The sequence below is a fragment of the Pagrus major genome, chromosome 24 (assembly GCF_040436345.1).
Source record: "Pagrus major chromosome 24, Pma_NU_1.0".
NCBI lineage: Eukaryota > Metazoa > Chordata > Actinopteri > Spariformes > Sparidae > Pagrus > Pagrus major.
The window spans coordinates 7,239,902-7,266,509 of NC_133238.1; the positions used below are offsets into that span (position 1 = coordinate 7,239,902).

Here is a 26,608-nt window from a genome sequence, read left to right on the forward strand (position 1 = left end):
CTCCCCCCCTCCCCCCCCCTCTCTCTTTAAGTCTCTAATGCACAAATACAAGCAAGTGTTAGATGAAGACTGTAGAGGCTCTTCAAAGTGCACTTGTTATGCCAAGACTGCTGGGCCATTAATGAGGGCAAACTATTTTCGGAAGCAGTAACTTGGCTGTTTAAAGATTGCGCGATGTGCTCGCCAGCGCACGCATGTGTGTGTACGTGAGCAGTGGCGTGCAAGGTTTTTTTTATCAAGGACTAGGTGTTTAGGAGTTTGTGTGCATAAGTGTGTGCGCAGACACTCTAGGTGTGAATATGCATCAGTCACTACAAAGCCCTGCGTGTCTTTCTCGAGAGCTCTTTGAAGTAGCAGAAAAGGAATAATCAGAATAACCACAGAGGACAGAGGGGAGAGAATAGAAGCTCACGGGTAAAAACATCGTTTACAGAGAGCGGGTGACTTTCATGGGGCCACCTGGCTGTGTGTATATGTGTTTAAGAGTGTGTGTTTATTGAAAAAACGTCCGCCGTGAGGCGCAGTCAAATTGTGTCAGCTTCACAGCCCCGACCGCTGACCTCCGACCCCCATCGGCCGCTGCAGGTAAACGGTCACTTAACACTCACGGCGGGTTCGACATGCGCGGACACGCTCACATGTTTCCTGCGGGGCCGCTGCGGCTTGTGTGTGACTTCCTGCAGCATCGCTGTGTCAACAAAACCAGAGTGGGACAGGAAGGCCGGAGCGTGCCCTGGGTGTGTTCGTGTGTGCGGTGTTTATAGGCACAAGGGCATCAATGTAAAGAGGTCTGCTCCTTTGGGAGTGAAAAAGGAAAAACGGACACAATGTGGAGGAAATGTTAGGAAAAAAACTAAAAAAACAAGAGAGGGGGATGAAGAAGAGGAGACAGAAAATGAATGAAGACCACCACGCAATACAAATGATGGATAAAAGCGGCAGAAATGACTGACAGACCAAAGAAGAAGAGAGACGGGACACTGTGTGGAGGTTTAGCAGAGCTGTGTGAGGACATGGATGCTGCAGGTTTTTTTTTTGCGTGTTCACACTCTCTTACCAGTTCCCGAGGCAGGAAGATGTCCTCCTGCCGTGCCACCACCACAGACACACTCTCTCCCTGCCTGGTGCTGCGCAGCATGGCCACCAGTTCCTCCTGGCTACGGCCTGTCATGTCTACTCCGTTCACCTACACACACACACACAATGAAAGAGAAGACACACACAACGGGGTAGATTACAAGGCATAGACGTGTCTGTGTTATAAGGGTCATTCCTCTCCCAATTAAGAAAGAAAAACATATTTTTCTCACATACATGTACTGATTGTTTGGTTTTTAACAATTTATAATAACCATCATTAATAAAACACTGAATCTATAGTTAATTAAACTTTAGTCATTTCATTGTTAACAAACAATGAAATGCTTTATAACTGTTTATTGTAAAGTTGCAACTGATGTTTATAAACCTTTACAATTTATTAATAAGTGGTTTATGAAGAATGTCATTGTTGTTTACAATCAAACAACTATTAACTTCGTTAAATTTACCCCAAACTAACCATTTATTAATGATGGTTAATATAAAGAGCTACCTTTTCATTTTATTTGTCTATGTTTTCACATATAGTCTTTGAGCTTTCTGCCTCCACCACAACTTTCATTTTCAAAGTGCAACCACTCTGTCCAACCAGCAGGAGTGCCACAGTGCTCAATTTCCTGCTGCTAATGATGATGTTATTGCTAACAGAGGCTGTTGATCCCCCACAGAGTGGAAAACCAACAGGCTGAGATCTGCCATACCTCCAGAATGCGGTCTCCAGGCTGCAGGCGGCCATCTTTGACCGCTGCGCCACGCTGCAGGATATTCTTTACCAGGATTGGCCCTGGCCCGTGGACCGAGGAGTCCCTGGTTACCACGGTGAAGCCCAGGCCCTCTGTGCCTGCAGGAACAAAGAAGCCGGCGTCACGGTGTGCGTTAGGGACATCAATCCCACTGAACTTTATGTTTCTAATTTAGTTTTTAATTCAATTTCCCCTCTCATCTCTCCATTGTGTCACTTTTCTCTTTTATTTCTCCTTCACTCGCCATAAAGTTTTCCCTCTCTCCTCCTCCTCTCCTGCCCTGCTGAACCTGGTCTGTGGTTTTAGCATCTTCCTCTACATTAACTGATGTTTAAGTGCCTGTTTTCCTCTCGGGGTTTGTTGCCTGGCTCAGCCTCTGAGCCGCCGGGAGAAGGCTTCTCTCCTAGCCGGATTAGACAGACTCTGCCTTTAATTTCACGTGTGAGCAGGCCGAACGGTGGCTGATGAAGGGAGGTAGAGGGAGAAGATGGGAGGAAGGTGGGGGCGGACGAGAGAGAGAGAGAGGGAGAGCGGGAGAGGGAGAAGAACCTGAGACATATTATTCCTGTCTCTAGCTTCCCTCCCTGGGGATGCAACGTGATTTCCACAAAGATTTTCCTTGTGGGTGTGAGCCTACGTTTATCTGTGTGTATACATTTACAAGTGTGTGTGTGTGTGTGCATGTGTGTGTTTCTGAGGCCACACACACACACACATGCATGAGCCATCAACCCCCCAGAGCCTCCACCCTCTCCCTTTTTCACGGCCTCACAAGCCCCAAGCCATGAGTGAAATGTGCCATGCTCGGTGTGTGTGTGTGTATGTCTCTGTATGCGTGTGTGTGCAGGGAGAGCAAAGCCGGCGTGGCATACTAAAGGCGGTGAGCGATGCTATCTGGTCTCCAAGCTAAGCCTCTGCCTGCCCTACATTAGCGCACCTAAACCTCGGCGCCTGTCAATCACGGAGAGAAAGAGCCTGTTGCCAAGGGAGAGGGTGTTAGAGACCCCATAATATCCTCTGCTCTGATCTTGCATCAAGTGAAAGGGATAGAGGGAGACAGGGGGGAGAAAAAAAAGCATACAAAAGAAGGATGGAGGGAAAAGGTGGGGAAAATGGGAGGGATGAAAAGGTATTGGGAAAAGAGAGAAACTAACAATAAAACAGCGGTGAATGGGGCTTTGAGTGTGGAGCCCAATTTCTTCTCTCCTTTCATCTGGGTATCTTCTTGGCTTTCTCTGGGTACCTTTAGCAAGGCGTTTGTGTGTGTGGTTGTGGGTGTGCACATGTAGCCCAATTACAGCTATCCTTTCAATGCCCTATAACACTACAGGTTGCTAGAACAGAGCCTATTCACAGTCCTACAAACCTATTTCAGTGCTATCAACACATCAGCGCTCCAGCACTGATGTGTTTTTAGAGGGATAAGAGATAAGGCTGCCGGGAAGCCAGACTGAATCAGTCTGGGGTAAAATCTACAAGCAAAACATCCAGACGGTATGTAAGGTTATCCCCGCAAGATAAGAAAAGAAAAATATCTTCACAGTGGAAAGTTACTTTCGATAAAAATGCTTTCAGTGGTCCAAAGCTTTTATATGAGACTGTTTCTTTGCTGAAGTTGGAAAAAAAAAATCAATAATGCAGGGGGAGAATTTAACATCTAGGACTTCCAAATCAGCTGCTCAACAGCTTCACCTGTTATTACATCAGAAAAACAAACCTAAAGGCTAAAGGCTATAAATAAGCATGGATGTGCTCAAAGGGACCACGTGGATTATCTTGATAACACGGCTGTAGCGAGTGAGAGGAGGACAAGAAAGGAATGATGAAAGAGCAACTTGACACATACAGTACAAAATGTAACTCTTCCGACATATTTTGTTGTTCAGTTGAAACTTTGAGACTCGAAGTGCATAATTTCCTGTCACCTGTCACCATTTAATTCACAGGTGACAAATTGAGACACATGATAAAAAACTATCCAAAATGAGTCAACCCTTCTTGAATATCAGGACTCAATGATACAGAAAATGGGGGTATTCAGCTGCACAGTTACCTTTCTTCAGGTCAATTTTTATCCTCTTGCCGCCCTTCTTGCTGGTAAGGCTGGCCAGGCCAGGCAGAACGGGGCTCTTACTGGCGAGTGGGCTCTGGCTGCGGGTCCTTGGTGTCGGGGGGGAGCTCACTGCCCCAGCTGCAGGTGCAGGAGAGACTCTCTCCAAGGAGCCATGCCCAGGCTGGAGCTCCGCTGGTGGAGGCGTGTTTACCACAGACGGCTCTGGGGTCTTGGTACGTGTGTCTGGTCGCTTGATGTTCAGTTTGGTGTCTTGTTTGGGTTCTGTTTGGGGGTTGGTTTTAGTCCGCACCACCATCGGACTCTTTCCTTTTGTAGGGGACTCTTTGCCATCGCCAGTAAAAAGCTGGCCTATCAGGCTTTTCTCGTAGCGTGGCTTGTTAGCAAGGGGGACGACCTCCAGACGCACAGAAGCGTTGGTCATGGCCTGGCGGAACACTTCCTGTGACCTAGAGAAAGAAAAGGATAATCAAGTCATTTAGCAAAATTCAATTTTTGCCTTTTAAATATCTGATTCTGAGTCTTTTTTTTATTATAAAGCAAATCCAGGTGTTGGGAGACATGGGAGAAAAAGCTGTTACAGAGCCTTGTGGTTATGCACCGAATGCTGCAGAACCTCTTTCCAGAGGCCAGCATGGAGAACAGTCCATGGTGAGGGTGGGAGGAGTCTCTGATAATATTCCCAGCTCGGGACATGCAGCACTTGGGAGCAACGTCCTGAATGGAGGGGAGAGAAGTCCCAATGATCTTCTCCGCTGTCCTCACCATTCTCCTCACACTCCTCCAGTCAGAGGCTTTGCAGCTTCCACACCAGCTGCTCCACCTCCTCCCTGTAAGCCAGGTCGTGGTCATCCCTGATGAGGCCTACCACTGTTGTGTCGTCCGCAAACTTCACAATGTGGTTGGTGGTAGCCCTTGGGACGCAGTCGTGAGTCATCAGAGTGAACAGCAGGGGGCTCAGGACACAGCCTCGAGGGGAGCCTGTGTTGAGGGTGATGACACTGGAGGTATTCTGAACGACCCGCACTGACTGTGGTCTTTCAGTGAGGAAGTGTAGTAGCCAGTTGCACAGGGGGGTGCTGATGATGGTATTAAACGCTGAACTGAAGTCCAGGAACAGCATCCGAACAAGAGTGTTTTTCTCCTCCAGGTGTGCAAGGCTCAAGTGAAGAGCGGTGGAGATGGCATCCTCAGTGGAGCGGTTTGGCCGGTAGGCAAACTGGAAGGGGTCAAACGTGGAAGGGATTCTGGAGGTGATGTGCTCCTTTACCAGCCTTTCAAAGCACTTCATCATAATAGGAGTGAGTGCGATGGGCCGGTAGTCATTGAGTGATGTGATTTGAGGTTTCTTTGGCACTTGGATGATGGAGGCAGTTTTGAAACATAATGGGACTTTGGCTTGATCCAGTGAGGTGTTAAAAATGTCTGTTAGGACACAAGCTAGCTGATCTGCACATTCCCTGAGCACCCGCCCAGGTATGTTGTCAGGGCCCGGAGCCTTCTGTGAGTTGACACTCCTCAGAGACCTTCGCACCTCAGCTATGTCAAGGCAGAGTGCCTTTTCATCCTGATGGGAAACTATCAAGATGCAGGCAGAACTGATTAGGAAACACAGTGATGGTGTGCCTGGCCTGTGAGACTTGACCAATCAGAGCAGACTGGGCTTTTCAGGAGGGGGCAGTAAAACACATTCAGATTGAGGGGGAAAAGAGGTGCTGCAACATTGGAAAGTATGAGAAAAATGGTGTGTATTTTGAACTATAAAGCATGTAAACATATTCTAGTAGACACCCAAAATAAAAGTAGGAACTGGAAAAAAAGGATAATATGGGACCTTTAAGTAGAAATGACATCTGCATCTGTTCACTCTCACCTCTGAGCCATTTTGCCTTTTTGGAACGCTACAAAGCTGTTAAACAGCAAAAAAGACCAGGAAAGTCAAGCAGAACACAGAAGGAGGACACAGACTGTTGGAAAGCACAAAATGAGGAGGGTGAATGCGGCTTGCACATTGTTAATGGAGCTGTATTTCAATTTGGATCAAGCACGGAGTGACTCTTCCAGCTGGTTTGGGACACTGTGGTCCCTGTCAGATGGGGGGGACCTTACAGCAGGCTTCTATCGCAGATTTAATAGACTACTATCAGCAAAACATTCACACAACACAGAAAACACAGTGGGATGCAGTTAAATGGACCTATTCAGCTCCAGCACAGAGAGGGCAGAGGAAACAGAAAGAAAGGGGATAGGGGATTTAGGTGTGTGTGGTAGAAAGAGGAATTCAACGGACAGAGAGGAATAAACACAAACTCACACTCTTCTGTAAGAGTAGATGTGGTGGTGAGATAGGAAAGGCAGAGAATTAGAGAGATTTGTCTTTGCTGATAAAGGAAGCAAGATGAGTGACGAGTGAGGCATCTCTGTACGGTGACGGCAGGCAGAGTGGGAGTACACACACATAAACAAGGGATGTTATTCTTCTGCTTTTTGGGGCTTTTTTTAGCTCCTAATCACATCCCTGACACATAAAGAATAAGAAATACAGGCATATCTAGGATTGGTTTCCACAGCCAGTTCCATTATGAGTTGGCAAAATTTGCTATGCTGTATTAAATCTTTATCACTACTAATGATTGTAAATGATTAACATTTGAAAATGAAACATTAACATTAGCAGCCTTCTCATTTTTAACAACTGAACAGCATCGGCTAGTAATGTTTTCACCTTATGTCTGTCGGGCTGTCAACACATTTTGTCACAGTTGTGTCGTTAACATCAAAATGAAGGCCGAGTTCCAAGATGGCCGTGGTCCAAGCAAGGGCCAGGAGTAGGGTTGGGGTGGCTCCTCCACACTTTACGCCACTGGCACACCTTCGTTTTGATGCAGTCATGAAACTTCATAGTTGTAGTTGTTGAGATCAAAATGAAGGCCGAGTCATTACATAATAAAGTAGTACTGACTGCTGAGTGGCCATGGGTCTGAATGCTAACACGTTGGTGGGCGTCGCAGATAGTATGATCCCGTTGTGAGATGGTCTCTAGTTTTTAGCTGCGACTAAATAACTCACTAAAATGCTGAAATTATACTTAGCCTTTGTCTAGTTCGGTATGTGCTCTACAAGCTTTCATCTGAACTCAGCTTTGTTCGAGAAGAAAAACACTACTGTACAATCAGAAGCGGACTGTGTGTTCAGTTAAGTTCAAAAGGACCAACCGAGCCCCCAAATGCTACCACCAGAGGCTAAACTGTCGTCAAACAATAGCCAATGGGTTCTGAGACTGGGGCAAGGGCTAGGTAAGGGAAAGAGCAGTGCTTCTCATTCTCTAGTTATCACCACTGAGGTGTCCTTGAGCAAGGCACCCACTCACTGTCCAGTAAGTTTTACTGGGCAGCTTTCAGGAAACCTCTCATCCAACAGAAGATGACCAGCTCTCATTTGAAGCGTTGAGGTTTAGTTATTTACAACTTAAATACCCACAAGTTTTGGAAGATAACCACACGACACGAACTCAAACCCTTTAATGAGGGATTCCAAAGGATTTAGATTTGACAAGCAGATTTGTAAAATGCTATCAAACCCCATTCATTTCTGATCAGACATTCTTTGTTTTTAATACACACATACAAACACACACCACCCTCCAGCTCATCCACACCCCATCATACTCACTGTGCAAAGGTCTTGTCCTGGAGTGGTGTGCCGTTGATTTGGACGATACACTCGTCCTGCTGGAAGAGATTCTCCCTCTTGGCGCGACTGTTTTCCTCGATGCCTTTAATGTGGAGGCCCAGGGTCCTTGCAACACACACACACAAACATGGTGTAGAGTGAAAATCAATTCATGGAGATAAACATATATATGATTACATGCCAGCACTTGAATTCTATATGCATTTCTATGAGTCAACATAGCCATCTGCCTTTCCTTACGGATGTCTGATTGATTATAAGTGGATGTGGTGGGAGGGGAGTGTGTGTTTACACAATATCTGTGCATCTATGTGTGGGTGTGTGCTTACCGTCCGCTGAGAGAGGAGCAGTAGGGGACCACATGGATACCCAGGGGCCCCCAGTCACCTGGAAAGTCCACGTTCCTCGTCAGGGTGCTGCCAAGAAAATGCACACCGTCAAATTAACACACAGACATCTTTAGAGATAGTGAAAATGAGGATGTACATCACATACTGCACACAATCAGTACAGTTAGACTCACACACACACACACATTCCCAGCTTTACTGTGTGAAAGCTCTTGAAAATCTATTTGCATTTTCCTCCAGGCTACAAAGACAGGGATACAAATTAGCTTATAGGTAGTCCTGCCAAACATCAGACAAACGTGTGTGTGTGTGTGTGTGTGTGTGTGTGTGTGTGACGCAGGTGGCTACTTCACCCTTTATCTACCTGCTTCTCAAACACCCAATCTAGCCGGTGGACAAAAGAAGAGGGCAGGAGATAAAAGCGAAAGACAGATAGAGGCTGATAGAGATGAAACAGAATGAGCTTCTCTAATAATCTCTGTGGAGCCCTGAACTGTGGCTTTTAACAGCAGATAAACAAGGACAATACTACTAAAGATAAAGAGGAAGAGGAAAAGGGCTGCTTTTGATACTGGTCGGCTAAGAGAGGGGACCTGCATGATGGAGGCATGGTAGAGGAAGATCACAGGGGACGACAATCCCTGCCTGTATATTTAAATACATATAAGGATCACTTCTTTCATCACTCAAGTATTGTATTATAGTGTGTTGGCATGTGTAGGCCATGTTTTACTTTTCAGTGTTTTAGGTGAAAAATTGAGTGAAAAAGTCTGACATTTCTTTGAATTCAGTTAGCAGTTGTTTTTCTGGCACTGGGCTTTGCACTTTTAAAAGTGGTACAACGCAGCAATCGTTTTCATCAATTGCAAAGTCAGTCAAGTGTGCTTCATCATTTTCCTCTGTGTACAGCTATAAAGTCTTGTCTGGTAGTAAAGCTGCAACTATTTATTTTAAAATAGTTATTTAGTGTTTCTTATTATTTCTAGGTTGGCCAGGAATTGTAAGGTTGGTGGGTTGATCCCCAGCTTCCTCTGTCCACACATTAAAGTGCCCTTGAGCAAGAAAGAGGAAAAATTATATGTCAACAGTGACATTAACTAATTGTAATGGATCATATATAGGATTTTGGTTAATCAGTTATTTAAATTCTCGAGTTGTCAAATATGATTATGATTGCTCATTACAGTCATAATCATAACAGTGAAGTCCACGCAGCAGTAAAATCAAAGCAAAGCAAACAAACAGGAGAGGGAAGACCTTTGATCAAGATGAGCTATAACAGGCTATCAGGGTAGGCAAAGGGGCATAACGGTTTGCAGGTAGGTCTGCCCTGTAAGCTAGCACCACAGTCTGGAACCAGATGTGAGCTGCAACAGGCAGCCAGTGTGCAAACTTGGGGAGGCCGAACACCAGAAATGCCATATTCTGGACTTGATGCAAGGTCTGGTGGGAGCACAGGGGGTCCTAAGAGATGTGTAGTAGTCCAGGTGGTAGAAGACAAGCCCTTGGGCCAACTCCCTGGGAAACAATGGAAATTTAATGCTTTGTTGTAGTTGAGCAGAATTCCAGTGCTCTAAATCAAAACCAGCCTCTTCATCCTGAAACAAGTTGGAAAAAAAGTCCTTGGTGTCCTCAGAAGAATAACTTCTTATTCCAGCATTTTCAGATCTCATCCAAGACATTTTCAGCATCATCATCCGCTTCTCTCCTTCAGCCTCTGAACTACACGTGTGCAGGTGATGAATAATAGTCCAAAAGGAGCAATCTCAGGTGGAGGCCAGGAACATGAAGGTACTGTTTCCCCCCACAGTTTCCCTGCATAGCGTTTACAAAGCTGGAAAGACAGCAAGTCTTAGAACAAAGGCAGAGAAAGTTCAAGGTTTGTGTGCCTCGTACACGTACACAAGCCCAAGGACTAGCTGGGATCATTATAACAAACTCCTCTGTCACTGTCACCCCTCTCTCGTTAACCTCTGCCAGGGTCACACACGTACTGTACACACAACTCCACACACACGCGCAAACACACATCCAATTTGCATTCTTATTGCCACATCTATTGCATGCTCACAAACACCATCAGTCACATTCCTCTAAATTGAATTCACAGATACACACATGCATCAAATTTACATCTATTAGAGAACACAGTTACATCTAAATTACACATGTGCGCAACCCATGAACTGCACACACACATTCTCGCAGACACACACTCTTTAAATTTACTTTCAGTGATGGTAAACAATGAGACTAGGACAGGATACACACCCTCATGCACACAGGTACAAAGCTGAAGGTTCCTGAATGATGTATATGTATTCACACAGTGTGTGTGGCACAAACAAACACACACATACACACAGCTTCAGTCCATTTACATTCATATAAAAAACAAACGGCGGCACAAACAAGCTCATCAGAGGCAGCCGTAGCTTGTTAGCGCTGCACGCTAATAAGCAGAATAGCTCCGCTCAACCATTTTAGCATCCCACTGACACAAACACAAACACAGTCATTCCACTGGGGGGGGGGGGGGGAACAGAGAGAGGGAAAGGGGAGGCGAGGGACAGTGGGACGGATGAAAAGAGCAATGAGGAGTGAGACAGATGGAGCTCCCACTCTTGGTTGACTTCCTCTACATCAACGGAGGCTGAGTGCCTAACAAACTCGCGGCCGGGACTTGCTGAAAATGTGCCCTCGCTCGCTCACCGTGGCTTCTTCAACCGCCAACCATCTGTTACCATGGCAAACTATCTGTGAGAGCCATGCCTCCATTGTATCACAGTGCTGTCAAGACACCACTGCACTGTAAAACGCTGAAAACTCACCATCTGTCACTCCAGCCAAGTCTTTTCCTGAGCACCCGCGATTCTCTCCGGAGTTATTTTTAAAAGAACGATTTTCTGATCTGCGAATCAGTCGGCTGCAGAAGAAGTCGAAAAATGATCTTTTACTTTCTGTGTGAGACAGGTGAAAGCTTCTGATGGAGGGGACAATTGTTGCCATAGTTACTGTGTGACTGACAGCCTGGAGAAACGAAGATAAAAGTCCCATCAAGCCAGAGGTCGGCAAGGGACGTGCCCAAAAAAAAAAAATGTGAAGGTAACCATGGTGACAGGTGCACACCAATGTACAGTACACCTGTATACACACGCACACGCACACGCACGCACACGCACGCACACACACACACACACTCTTGCCAAATGAATCTAGCTTCAACAGGTCAGCTAGTAGTGCTGCAGGAGCAACTGATTTCTATTTGATGCTGTTGATGCATAATGAAGCCCTTTGCCTGGATATCAGAAACATAATGTCATGTTTATATACAGTTTAATACTCTGTGAAGTGATTTAGTCGGTCAATTAAGTAGTTGACTGATAAAAAACTGAGTATTAAAGCATTGATTGAATAGATGCATTTTATACAGCTAGTATAAATATTTTTGCAGCCATTTCAAAAACATCATATTATTATATTACATATATTTTGTAAATCTCCCGTCTAACTGCATGCAAAAACAGTAGCTGGAACAGTCACCGTCCCAGTGGGACTGAGAGCTTGATTCAAATTAAGATATTAATAAATATTCAAATGTATTAAGTGCAGCCCAACTACTTAACATGTTAATGTCCCTAACCTTGCTTCATCTCCACCAAAATAATAGCTGTTCACACCTGCTTTAAACTGAATTTTGGGTTGTTTTCAAATATTTCAAAACCCTTTCACCCTTATACTTATTCAAGTAATGGGTTCCCTGAGCTTTTCCTATTATTAAATGGCTAAGGTGCAGCACCCATGCCATTTTTGGCACAACTTAAATCAAATGAATGTTAAATCAATGTGGAGAGCATAAAAACTAACTAAATTACCTCTTCCAGATTTAATGGATAAAGTTGGTCTCCAGCAGCCTTAAGTTTTTGGGTTATCTGCTTTAGTGTGGGTTAGGGTTAGTGTTTTTTAACTTCTTGCATGCATATCATTATAAAAACGGTCGATAAAGATGAAATTGCATATTTTTCTATTGAAAAAAAGGTAACAATTTCTTGGAGGAGACCCCCAAACCCACCACCATAGATGTGCACCTAAATCTTACATAATCCCAGGGAAAACACTGGATTCTATTGTTGTAGTCTCCATGTTTTACGGTAAAGCACTTTCAATCTTGTGTATAAAATCTGGGTACTAATAAGTTGCCTAAACGTCATGCAAACAACTTTCACAATAATTAGAGAAAACTCTACTCATAGTGTCAACTCAGAGGAGTGAAAGGAGTGGAGGGACCGCCCTCCAGCTCCTGTTTCAAAATTCACCTCTGCTCCAGCACAGGCAGACTGTCACACGTACACATGAGACTGTTTAATCCGGTCAGAGTGTCAGGGTGTCAAACAAAGACTGGAGTGTTAATCCTCGTCTCCATCACTGCTGCTGAACTCAGCTACAGTATGATCTGTCTGCTGCATAAACACACACAAACGCACACAAACACACCTGCACATACTCATACCTGAAGTTAACTTGGCTCATACTGGCAGGGGGGTCGTCTTTGCGCAGTCGGTCCAAAGCTCCTTTCAGTGCATTGCTGATTTCCTGTTAAAAAAAAACAACAACACACAGAGTCATTCGGTCAACATGATGATAATAGCTGCAGTGACAAATTAACAGTGTGTACATTAACAGACACACACAGAACAAACAGTAGCCACTCTACGAATACGAACAGGCCTGCCGCCAATTAGCAAAACAATCTAACGCCGCCATCAATCACCTTTGCAGACGGCGAAGAGAGCGCGACCGCCGGACGCCGAGTCCCTACCACGCGCTGCTGTCCTTCCTTCACTCTATGTACATTTCTATCCGTCTACCTCTCCCTCCCCCTCCCTCCATCCCTGCCCTGTGTAAGGCAAGGCTCTATTTTTAAGTCGACAAAATCAACAACCCTGGGGGAAAACGAATAAAAAGGAAGAAGGAGAGAGAAGCGTGGTAAGGGAGGAAGAAAACGACGGCGTCAAACTGTTGCGAGACGCTCAAACACACTCGAGGAGTAGGAGGGAGAAATTGCCCCAAATCGCTAAAGACAAGAGGGGTGCAATTAGGTCCTTCTGCCTTGTCACTTTCATTGTGTCACCAGCATTAATGGCTAAAAAGCTCCCGCCCACCAGCCCGCTTCTTAGCAACCCCCCTTCCACCACACCCAGGTCCCCGGTGGACCCTCTGTCAGTAAATACATGCTTTGTAACGCGCAGACACCCTCATGCATAAATTTCCTGCAAATATTACCTACACATATCGACTCGGCAGAGCTGCAAACCTAAAAACAGTCTATTTCTGAATACATGCACACACATTTGCTGCCTGTACAAATAGTGACCCACTTATCTGGGCAGTGTGAGATTACCCCACAATAGAGCGCATGTTTGTGCGGGGGCAGAAAGACGAGCTGGAGGCTCCATTGTTGCTGTGCATCTTCCCGCAACGCCATTAGCTAACACACACACACAGGCTTCTCCTCCCAGAGTACACACACACACACACAGCCTCATCACACAGGGTAAGGTATTGACACACAGCCTTTGGGAGCACAAGGCTGGCAGGAGAACAGGTGAACACGTGTACACTCATCATAAACACATTTGCACTTGTTGTACATCCAGTTTTACAGGAATTGTACCGTGAAACTGAAAAACTACTCACACATGGTAAAATAACAAAAAAACCTTTGTGTGTCTGCTTTAATACAAGTCCATTCCATGTATTATATAAGAATTGGCATGTGAGGATGTAACACACATACACACACACGCAAACCTGCTTTTCTTTAATGCTCTAAAATTAAGGGATCACGACATAATGCCCAGTGTGAATCTAATCCCTGATTGAGAGCGCTCCCGTTTATCTAGACATAAAAACAGCAGCTTTCCTTCTTTAGGCACCCTGCTGGTGCTCAGCCAATCAGCTCACCCCGCTTACTGCTCCTATCTCAACACACAAAGAAGAAGCATTAGTGCAATCCCCATCCCTCAAAGTATGTCATATTACAGCCTTCATGTCTGTAATGGTGCAATCTTAACCTTAAAATGATCACATAGATGTGAGAAATGATTACTGTTCCAACACAAAACACACTAGTACATGGTTTAATTCAGGTCACTACAAGGAGTATATGGCTACCTGTGTGACTGGCTACCTGTGTGACTAGTACATCTAGTAGTAGTAGTGTTGTAACTACCACTGATTACGATTTGAACCTACAATTTTACTCAAAACCATTTGGGAGGTCACACCTTGAAGACTGTTGGGAAAAGGACAGGCATTTTCAAATAATCCTTTCCAAGTGAGTGGACAAACCATCTGTCTATCACCGCCCTTCACAGGCTAACAAACCAATGATATCAACAGCAGCAGAGCCATACTACCAGCAGAGTCAGTTGGTAATCAAACGCTTACCGAAGTCAGTCAGGAGAGAAAAGCCTTCAGTGCGTGTAGCAGCTATGCTAACCTCTTGAGGAGCTGCCGTTGTTGCTTTCAAACAATTACTACTCTCACTGGTCGTTTCACCCAAACCACGCTCTTAGCTGCCGTCTCCAGCCAGTAGATGCTCTTGGACACTGATTGGTTCAACCACTATGGTTTGACCACAAGCAAATAGCTTGAAGCTTCACAAGTTAAACTATATGTTACTTTTAAAACATAGCATATCTGTAATGATCCATAATTTGTTTAGTTCGACACAACATTAGTAGAGGTTGGCTCTTGTCTAGGTCCCTTTCTATTTCAACTTCATAGAAACCAAAATGCTTTAATACGCTAGCTCTTAAGCCAGGGGTTATCAAATTATATCCACCTGCAGTTGCTAATGCTCAGCCATCATCATCAAAACACAACACACATTATTACATCTGTTACATTGCACCATCCATTTAGTTCAGCAGTAAGTAACGTTAGAACCAAGGCTTAAAAAGTGTTACAGATGAGCATAGAGTGCTATAGGGATATCGTAGCTAGTTAGCGTTGCCCTGGTTCCCTCAACAAAAAACCTACAGGATTTTTTTTATTGGTATTTGAAATAATGCCGAAAATAAGCTCTGTGGCCAACACAATTTAATGATACCAACACATTTTTTCAGAAAGATAATCTTCACAGATGAACACCACTTTTATGATATTCGAAGCGTAAATTAAATTGGTAGAAGTAAAAGACTAATGTTAGGCTATCAACAGCCTACATTGCAGTTGCATGACTTAAATGTCACCACTATTACACAATCACTATACACAATTTCTATAGATTGATCAATATTCAAGTAGTAAAGTGAAGAGTTAGAATAGTTTGCATACTAACCTATTTAACAGAAAACCCACCGACTTCCAGGCAAGGGAACCAGAAGTGCAAAAATGCTAACCGTTTCCCAGTTTTCAGGACTCATTACAACAGCACTCTGGAATGTCGAATGCTGGGTTAAAATTTCCAATTATTAACTTCTCTGCATTGATTTCTTCACCCAAACCTTATTGAAGTTTGAGGATATCAAACCTCAGCGCTTGTTCAGTACTTACCAAAACGTGTCCGTAGCATACAGCAAGAATTGGAAAAGGTTAAGTTGGAAAACTGGCATTTAACGTAGTCTCCTAATTCTTTGATCACATAGCTCCTGACTTTATATCAGAATGTTCTTATTTTTAGACTGATGTATTTAGTTCTTGTGCGAGTGCTTGTTTTTTATAGCATAACATTTGCTGACTCTTGCTTTGTTTGCAATGTTAAAAAAGGGTTTGTAGAAGAACGTGGTCCATTCATAATCCTGGGGGCCCCCTCCTGTGCTCCAACACACCTGACTCAAATGAATGGGTTGTTATCAGGTTTCTGCAGAGTTTGATGATGAGCTGATCATTTGAATCAGGTGTGTGGGACAGGAAAACTTCTAAAACATGCCGGGCAGGTGGGGGGGTCCAGGAAAAAGATTGAAAAACACTGCTAAATTAAGGTCAAGGTAAAGGTCAAATTTATTGTTAGAGCGCTTTAAAACAAACAGGGCTTCTACCAAAGTGCTTTACAGCAAGTATAAAACATTAATAGAGCAAATGCAAGATTATCAAAAGAGGTGAGTATTTAAAATACATTAATAAATACATAGTGTGCACACACATACAAATGTACATACACAACACAGACACAAACATACACATGCACACACACACATGCACGCACTCACTCACACACAGGCATTCATTAATCAAGGTAGGATGCAGATCATGTCCCAAATCAACTGCAGGGGAAGGAGGGGAATTAAAGGAGTCAAGAGATTATGCTGTTCTTATGTGAAAAGGAAGGCTATTCCAAAGTCTTGGTGTGGCCACGGAGAAGGCTCTGTCTCCAAAAGATTGTCGGCGCGATCGTGTGATAGTTAATAGCCCTTTATCCGATGATCTGAGGGGCCTAGCTGGACTGTATGGGAATAGAAGGTGTGTAATGTAGCTCGGGGAGAGGCCATGAGGGGCATTAAATACAAACAGAAGAATCTTGCAGTGGATTCGATATCGAATGGGGAGCCAGTGCACAGAAGCTAATAAGCATGTATAGTGGTCCCCATTATATTTTCATCTATTATAATATCATACTACTGAGGTTTTTTGCATGGGGTCTTATGTGATTGGATAGTTGATTGAGAGACTGCGCAGTTTAATCCACCCCTTTATATCTTCCAGACATTTAGTACTTGGGTCCAGCTTGATCAGTGGGTTGAACGGGGAGGTATAGCTGGGTGTCGTCTGCGTAACAGTGAAATGACATATTGTAGTTCTGAATTGTTTTACCTAGTGGAAGTATATCGATTGGAAACAGGAGGGGACCGAGGACTGAGCCTTAAGGGACTCTACACGAGTGATACGCAGGGGTAGAGAATGACTTGTTGACAGACACAGAAAAGGCTATGTGTTATATATGATTGAAACAAATCGAGGGCCGTTCCAGAGACGCAGATGGTCAATCAGTATTGCATAGTTCACTGTCGAAGGCAGCGCTGAGATCAAAGATCGCCAAAACTGAAGACAGGCCACCACTGCATTGGCTTTAGTGTCAAGAAATACCATTACAGTACCCAGCTATACCAGTGAGGCTGCTGATACTGATTCACCTGACACTTGGACTCCCATCTGTGCCTACACATCAGTTCACACTTCTTGAACTAACACTTGAACTAATACCAACTTCTTTCAGCACTTACAATTCCACTAACACTTCAATGTTAACACTTCCACTTTAATTGACATTGTCAACAGTGTTCCATGCTTACTCTTTGGATTTACACTTTACCTCCCATCTTCACTTCACTTTTAGCTGCTACTTAAAAATATTTCAGTGCTTAAACTAAAACAATGACTCCCATAAAAAAAACAGCTCAAAAGCTCTGAAGAATCTAAATTGTGAGCAATTTAAGTTTTTGAAAAGTGAGAAAATGAAAATTTTCTCCAGAAGTAATACTTTGTCATTGCTCTGTTTCATATAATCTAGTTCCTTCTCTGAGTGATTTGAATGTAGCAGGCTTTGTGGTCCCAGGACGAACGCTCAAATAATTTCTGAAACATGTCTGGAAACCTGTCTTAGCACAACTAACAGGTTGCCTGCTCTGTTATTGTGTTGCACACTGCTATCCACATTTTTTTGTGCTTTGGGTGCCGTTTGTAGTCTGAGGTGTGTCTGAGTGACGGGGTGGTGTGCAGACATACGAGAGATGAGGTGTTTGCGTGTGAGTGTGTATGTGGTTGTTGTCAGACAGATGAGTAATGAGGTGTGTGTTTCTTTTGTGCACTTCCTCCGACTGCTGCAGTCATCTGCTACATGTCAGGCGGTTGAAAAATAGTGTGCGTATGTGTTATGTGTGCGTGTGTGAAAGAAAGAGTGTTTGTATGTATATACACTGCAGGATCACAGCTTCGGTGTACTAGCCAATGCTCCTTGACCCTCGTCATATCCATCACATCAACTGACTGCCGTGGCCACATTCTGTCACCTACGTTCCTTAAGAAAAACCCAAACTCACACACGCAAATGAGGTAAAATCCTCAAGGGACGGACACACAGATACACACTGCATCCAGCTGCAAGCATGAGAACCAGGCGCCTTCATACAGTCACCGAAAAACAGCAGAATTTAGTCTAGGTGTCAGCTTTTTCCATCACGGCTGAAGGAACATCGGACGAAGTGTAACATATTAAAGTCAGACTTTCTGCTGTGTTAACATGTATTGCATCACTGCACCCCCGAGGTGTTGAAAATCAGCCAAAAATGTGGGAGGCAGAGCGAGGGAGCAGGACAGAAAGAGAGGCTGAAGAAACATAACGAGGATTAGGAGGAGGAGTGATGGAGGTAAGAGGAGAGAAAGAAAAAAGAATTCACCAGTTACTGCCTGTTAGCGGGTAACATTAAATGTCTCGTTTATTAGCTACGTACATGGCAGGAAGTCCAAATCAATTAAAGGGCCGGCTGCGTGTTTAGCACTACTCAGCCTTTTGCGAGTTTCATTAACTCCTCTGACAAAGAGAGAAAGACTAAAAGGAGTATGTGCATAGACTACATGTGAATCAAAGACAGAGAGAAGTGGGCCAACCTTGGCCTTCAACAGAGCAGGCAGTAAAATCAATTAAAGGGGCAGGGCGCATATTTATCACTGTATCAGCCTTAATTACACTTTATCTAGCTTTCAATACCTCCTCCAAGACAAAAAGGGACACAAGTGGGTGTGTGTGTGGTACTTGTAAGTGTTTAAGTGCATGTGTATATGAGTAAGTGAGTGTGTAGAGATAAGGGGGGGTTTGCAGAGGAGCGGTACAGTGGATGAGCGAGGATGAAGTGATAGTGTATTGATCTATGGAAGTCCATCAGTCCCAGGACTCAATATGTCCAACAGCTGTGACGGCCCTCTAGACTTACACACACACACACATAAACACGCACGTGCACACACGCGCACACACACACACACACACACACACACTCGGAGGTAACACACATTCTTTGTTCTCCTCTGGGTGCATCAGTAATATGTGGATTATACAGTCTGAGTCTTGATCAGATTGTTCAATTTGCAGATTACTGTACTTGTAAAAAAAAACAATTATAACTGACAGATAATTCATTTTTATATTAAAGAGTTTAGGTTATTGGTGTTGTGCTCAAAAGCACTTTGACAGTTCATACAGCTGCTGTGTAAACGTTGCCTGCCTGACTACAGGAGGTAAGTCTGCTCCATCGTGGTGCTACAGACATTAGCAGTAATCAAGATGCCTGTGTGCACATCATCATATTGACTTACTGTATGTAAAACTCATCATTTCTGTCTCTGTCAGGGTATTAACACTTTCTTGAATGCCAAGCTAACTCAATACCCTTTAATGCTCCTGATCAAACATCAATCTCGACAGCTGGAAAAAACATTTATGACTGATAAAATCAATGAAGGAACCTTATGTCCAATTACATGTTCTACACACTACTTACTTTATTAATGTTAACAAGACTACGGCCATGCTAGCAGCTCTGTAAGGCTGTATTCAAGCACAGTCATGATCTGCGCTAAATGCTAATGTCAGCATGCCAACATGCTTACGATGACAATACTAACATGCTGATGTTTAGGTATGTATACCACATTCACCATCTTAGTGTAGCATGTTAGCATGCAAGCATTTGCTGTTTAATGCTGAGTACAGCTGAGGTTGATGGGAATGTCAGTTATTTAAGCATTTGGTTGTGAACAAGACAAATTAAAATTTTAACCCGATAATGGTATTACTATCCATCCTGAGAGAATCATGAATGTCCTTTACCAAGTTTGATGGCAATCCATCCAATAGTTTGGGGATTTTTCAGTCAGAGCCGCATAAGTCAACCTCTGAAATGTCATCAGATCATCAAAGTCAGCAGGATATCCTCTTAGAATCATGGAAATCTTTCCAAACTTTTATGTTTATCCATCCTGTATTCTGAGATATTTCAATCTAACGTGGTAGACTTATCGACAGACTGGTATTGCCATCCATAGACCCATAACACTAGTGTGGCTCTATTGCAAAGCAACATAGAGAATCATTTCTAAATATTTAACTGAACCGACATTATGACAACTTATCCTGCGACCGCTATATCTTCGATGTGAACTAATGTGGTACTAGGTCACAGGAGTTTTCAAACCTCAAATGCATTGTCTCTTCTTTATTCACCATATGATAAAGCAGATTTGCATTTAAAACTTTGCAAATAGACAAAAACAATAACATACCAACATCTACCAGTGATCTAAAGAGCATCTGTCTGGGTTTAAATAAGGCTGCTGAGGTTTAAAGCAGGCAGCATAGAGATGTAGATTGTAGAGCTGGAGAACAGCTGTAAGTTATTTTAAACCATCTATAATGAGCCTGTCCACTGTGGCCTGGCCATGCTGTTTGAAGGAGACGAGGCCTGACGTGTTTTGGAGAGCAAATATGGGCTTTGTCATTGTGTTTACTCAACGCCCGCTGATGCCTGAGTTCTGCTTAGTCACTGCTGTGTTGAGCACGGCGGGGGAAAACAACAAGACTCCCTCCCTCCCCTGCCTCTCTACCTGAGTTCCCCTAACACACTCACATTAGGAGTGTGACCTCAAACAGCCTCTGTCTTGCACACTACACACACATGCAATCACCCACAGAGGGACAAGAAAAGGCAGCAAACAAAGTCCTCCTTGATGGCGGTCCTGTTGGAAAAGATGGAGAGCACTTGAAAAGCCGAGCCTTTCAAAGTACAGCCCGGGGCGTGGAGCTTGACCACAAGAGGAATATTCACTGGGTTCCTCTGTCTACTATGACGGAAAGGCACACACCAGACACGTAATGGGAAATGTAATAGGTCTATCTCTCCGATATTAATTTAACATTGACATTTTTCATTTTTCCTTTCCATTGTCTCTTGCTTTGGTTTAAACATTTTGCTTCATTTAAACGACTAATTTGAACTGTAGGAGGTTCATAATTGAACGCTTTGTCCAATTTTTGCAGGAACACTGCCTATTTCTCTGTTCTTCTCCTCTCTGAAAAAAAGCAGTTAAACTGTGTAGGAAATCAGTGTCTTCAAAACAGAGACAGGAATAGAATCTATCTTCTAGTTTACCTAAAAACGACTGATATACATTCAGTTTTAAGTCGTTTTTCCTACACACACGCACATGTCAAAAGCTGTCATTTTCGTGCCACTGTGGCGGTCTGCTCACCTGTTCGGAAGAAGCATTGCTGTGGTCATCAGATGGGGGCGTGGCTGTCGTTGGATGGGGCGGGGCCAAAGCTGAGTCGCTGCTGCTCCTCACCAACAGAGGTGTGTCTGTGTGGAGAAAGAGAAGAGTTAGGGACAAGGAGAAAGAGGGGATGCTGTAAGTCAGTCTGTCAACACTTGGCCTGGAGCGGAGCTGGTGCAGCGAATTGTGAGCCATAGTTGCCACGGTGTTCATGCCAACCCTTTAGGCCGTCGCAGCTGCAGTGTCTCAGAGGCTGACGAGGTTGGTGTGCTTGCCGGCGAGGCTGCAGCTCACAGGCCACGGTATCAGATCGCAAGTCAAGCAGACATTACCAGGGCTACTATGTGAGTTAACAGTTAACAGGCGGAGCATGGCTGGTCTTGTGATAACTGTGGTGGGATCCACAATATTGTGTCTGACATGCTCTCCTGTAGTTGTCTGTCACATGGTGCAACCAAACTTCACACTTGTTAAATGATTGGTTGTTTGCATGTCACTTGTAGCACCTAGTGATATGATAGGCTGTTCAAATGAGCCAGGGAGGGCGCTTGTTATTTGTCTGTTAAATGATTGGCTGTTTGCGTGTCACTCGTAGCATGCTCCACATCAATGATGTCTCAATGGTCGATACATATTGCAATCGTTTTATCGCCCAGGCCTATGATATCGCAACAACGAAGACCCTTTGTTATGCCAACTTTTTTACACTGAACAAAAGAAACAGCAGCATAATGCCACTCAGGTGTGTTTCAATAGTAAGCCAGCATTCCTCAAGCAAAAGAGGCGTGACCATGGATATATTAAGGGAAATCTGGATACAGTGTCAGAGGTGGGGCCCAGCTAATTCCTGTGAAAGTTGCTCAGTGCCCATGAAGCCAAAAAATAAGTGGGTTTTCCACATAGCTTCCGCATTGTTGGTTTCTGTTCTTCTTTGAGTTGCTTTATAAATCTCCCAGTTGTGGGCCCCAACGTAACATGTCATAACGTCACACCGCTGTCCCATCCCGCTATAGCACTCTTTTTACACAGACGTCGATTCAGGGCTGTTATTTGTTTTCTCAAAATCCAAAAGCACCGAGGATAATCAGAGGAGGTGGAGAGACTTTTGGCAACTTTCGCACTAAGCAGCTGGCCTGCATCTTGTTTAAATGAGCATTAGGGAGGCTCAGAGGGTTAGAAATATCACTGAGGCTCTCTGAGCTTTTCACATTCATTTGACACCAAAGCACTCAAAAAATGTAAATTTGGGGCATCTGTTGGCACATGAAGATGAAGCTAAACAACAACACAATAGAAACTAACTCCTGACTGAGCAGACCAAATGGAAATTGTGAAGGAATTGATGAGGGACATGTAGTGTTTATAAAATAACATTTAATACAAACAAAGGTGTCCCTCTATCATGAAAAATAATCATTAAATAATTCATTTGAAGATTACTCTCAAATGGTCAAAGAGTGGACCAACAACCACCCAACCATTACGCAATACGCCCAAGGCTCACACCCAGTGTGCATTTTCATATGACCAGCTGTTGCCTTCATGCCCCCTAAACACACACATAATCATATGCACACACACTTACCGCAACCCTTCCCCACGGCCCAAAGGAGCTGAGAGAGGGAGAGGTAACATGGGCAGGTCTGAATCCACAATAAAACAATTCAAAAGAATCTAATTTGGACCTTTGTGCCACCTCTTGCTTTTAATATCCAGCCCAAAGGGAGCAGGCTGGTATTTGTGGATGTGAAACCCGTAGCTCGGTGTTTTCAAATTCATCTCGACAGAGGAGAAAATAAAGACAGGGGAGAGAAAAAGGGGAGAGTGTGAGATAAACAAAAGGGAAAGAGAGAGCCAGGCGATAGTGACAGCGAGGAGGGAGGGAGAAAACCTAGAAAACTGAGAGACAGAGAAAGGGAAGGCAAACAAAATTCTCCTCTTTCCTGTAATCAATCTCTCTTTGGAGGGTCAGTGACAGGGTCCTGGTCTAACGTGGTCAGAATAGAGAGAGCAGTGGACAAGAACAAGTGGGAGGGAAAGAAGTGGCAGGGGTCTCAGTGTGTGTGAGTGTGTGTGGTGTGTGATTGCAGACAGATGAAAAATTTCAGCCACTTCAGGCACACACGCAACTATCATTTACGGCTCAAATAATCTCCACATGTTCGCTCATCTGATGTTGTGTTCGGGTTTGTCTAATCATCGGTTAGTCTCACCCTCCATCTGTCTGTGCGTCACTCTTTTTCACTTCTACTAACGGTAAAAGTTTAAAGACGCAATGCCGACTCACTGTCACTGATGTGAAAGCACGAAAAGCTTCAAAATGTTCTTTTAATTACAGCTGGAGTCGTCTTCTGGTTTTTGCTTCCAGTTTGAGATTCTTTGCTTTTCGTGAGGGGAAATCAACAGAATGTGGTCTAATCTGATTTGGAAAAAGCAGACTTCATGTAGAATCGTGAGGCAGAAACTACACAGAAAACAACATGATTTGCAATAACGAAATGTGCTTTGATTTAATACAGAAACATCTGCGGGAAAAAAATAACAGGTATCTTCTCAGAGCTGGCATCAAAAGGCATCAGAAAAACACATCAGACAGCGCTCCAACATATCAATGGCTTCTGCTCTCTCCATCTGATTATCTATTAATCTTGTGTGCATCTAAAATAGGTCAAACACAGCAGATACTTTTCAGTGGTATTAAATGAGTCTTTTGTCAAGGTATGTTCAGAGTGAACACAAAGGGAATTTTAGACACGGCAGGATTGTATATACAGTCCAAAGTCAAAGCTGCAAGCATTCACAGATTCACTCTAGGCGGCAGAAGTCCAAGAAAAACTAATTTAAAATATTTAAATCTGAGGGACAAATGTGTGTTTTCTCCAATTTGTGATTGTACAGAGATCAGAATACATGGACTGGAGGAATAAATCAGAAAGAAATGGAGTTCACGGTCAACTCTGAGATCAGTCAGAGGCCGAGGTTGAGCTGTGTACACAAACAGACGCACGCCACCCACACAGGGTCGTGGTATTAGCTCGCTTGCAGCTAAAAACGATAGCGTTGGTACATATGGTGTTAGAGGCAAATGAACATGGACTGTACAAACAATTTACAGAAATTACAGAGGGATCTGCTTTGCATTTGCATTGATAATGAGCAGAACATTCTTTAGTCAAGTAACTTTACTTTGACAACTGCAGGGCGAAAGTCAGTATACTTATTTAACTGTGTTCTGTAATGAAAAACAAACATTGAGAAAAATGTGGATTGTGTTGCTTCTTACTAAACGTGCAGTATAAAAGAAGTTTAGCTGAAAACATAAAAATAGATTAAAATTATCAACAGAATGTGAAGAAATATTATGGCAAGGAGACAGAAGTTAGCACGATAACCAGCTGAAGGGGGAGACGATACACAGCAACTATGAGACGTTTTTGTTTTTTCCCCAACACGTTTGAGCTGATATATGGGTAAAAATGAAGCAATGTAGAATAAAACAGAACCTTTAGTTAGGAGTTAGGAACTCATTGAAATGTAGAAATAAGAATTCATTAAGACCAAAAGGATAAGATATGAATGCATATGAGAATACACTTCAAAGTAATTTCCCGTTGGCCAAGAAATATGTTAAAAAAAAGAGAAATAATTTGAAATTCATAACATACTGAAATACATATGCAGGCCTTTAGTTTACCTTCTCAAAACATATGCAACAGCTGTGTGTGCATGTGCCTGTGGAAAACACACGCTAAACCTTATTGTAATTTATAAACATAAGCCCCTACATGTAAATTCAAAGCACATAAGGACCCTGAAAGGCCTTGTTGAACGTCTGTTAGCCAGCATTCAGGATGAGTGGAGATGAAGTCCAGCTGGATAATACAGAAAAATAACCTTAATGCAGAAAAAAGATATTTTTACAAAATGTGACCAAGCAGCAGCTTCTTCTGTCAAGCATTAGCTTAGCAGAATTTATTCTAACTTACATTATAGCAATCATCACTAAATATCATTCGACTTTAAAATGTAACACCACCCAAAAAAGTTATATTTTTATTATTTGATGCATACATTTTATTTCATGTTTTCTCCACCTGTTTCATGTCGCAATGACATTTCAGTTTTGTTTATGAGAGCTCGCCAAGGCATATCCCTGTCTGCTACACTAAAACAGCATCATCGGAAACAACATTTGCAATATTGAATATTTTATTAGGCAGAACAATTTTACATATTTAATTGAAGTGTGGGAGGAAAAGCCACGCAGACATGCTGGTTGCATTTGGTGACACTCAACCACTGTGTTGCCCTGTTTGTCAGGCCCAGCTCTGCTGTATTGCCTGTCTTCTTGCCTCCTTTGACAGTCTTTTACAGGCGGTAGGGATGTCCCATGAAGAGTTCCTCTGCTCTCGTGTTGGGCAGGCTCTGTGGGACTAGCTGGAGCAAAAGGTGCCAATGCAGGCTGCCTTTTAGGTGCTGCCAGAGGACTTATCTTTAATGAGTTGACCTTCAGCTCACTGAGAAAGTGGCATTCACTGACCTTGTGGGAGCTGATGGGCCAGAGCTCAACTCTCTGCTGGTGTACACCTTTTCTTGGTGTCTCGGCGTCCTGGATGTCCAGTCATTGCTGACCACCTCCACATAAAAGGTAGGGACGTATAAAGCAGGTCTGAGTCTCTGCATCCTAACTGATGATATGGGCCTGTCTCTGGGACCAGCTGGAGGGTGAGGTAAAAGGAAGGGCTCCTGCTGACTCATTGTTGCATTATCATCATAATCAGATCTCAGCCTCCTGTCGAATCGATGAAAGATATTTGAAGGCTGCACGGTGATGTTCTTTTTTGAAGGCAAGTTACCATCGCCAAGGTTACCAGGACCATGGTAAGCTTGTTCAGCAAGGTCATTTTGTCAGGAAAGACCACATTTAAGATATTTGAAACTTAAATCCAAGAAGTAAAAAGCTGTGTATTACATATACACTGTTGTCTCAATTAGCCAATTGTTAGCAACCACCTTTTTTCAGATGTATATTTACATTACATTTATTATGTATATGGTAAATACATAATTTACAGATGCATTCTTGATTAATTATAAGCCATTAATGGACTGTGAGTTCTTATTAAGGCTGTCAGCATACTTTGTACAGCTGTGACAATTATACAGCATAGAGCTGCATAGACCCGTAGCTTGCTGGCTATCCTTAGCTTGCTTACTCACTAATGTTATTGCAAGCAAAATACTGAGTGGATATGTTAGCAGAGGTGGAGAGCAACAAAGTACAAATACTTTGTTACTGTACTTAAGTACATTTTTCAGGTATCTGTACAACTTTTTACTTTTACTTTCTACATTTTAACACAAATACCTGTTCTTTCTCT

General features: G+C 43.4%; 1 protein-coding gene across 1 annotated transcript in view; it reads right to left on the reverse strand.

Moving 5' to 3' along the window:
* Window positions 1–26,608, reverse strand: part of pard3ba (par-3 family cell polarity regulator beta a) — a 183,866-nt gene that overhangs the window by 116,336 nt on the left and 40,922 nt on the right. Inside the window, exons 4-10 of the mRNA XM_073462491.1 lie at window positions 21,207–21,313; window positions 12,469–12,551; window positions 7,938–8,024; window positions 7,588–7,713; window positions 3,898–4,364; window positions 1,803–1,942; window positions 1,058–1,186 (exon numbers count right to left, since the gene is read on the reverse strand). Of these exons, the coding sequence (XP_073318592.1) occupies window positions 1,058–1,186; window positions 1,803–1,942; window positions 3,898–4,364; window positions 7,588–7,713; window positions 7,938–8,024; window positions 12,469–12,551; window positions 21,207–21,313 (1,139 nt within the window). The remainder of the gene's footprint in view (window positions 1–1,057; window positions 1,187–1,802; window positions 1,943–3,897; window positions 4,365–7,587; window positions 7,714–7,937; window positions 8,025–12,468; window positions 12,552–21,206; window positions 21,314–26,608) is intronic.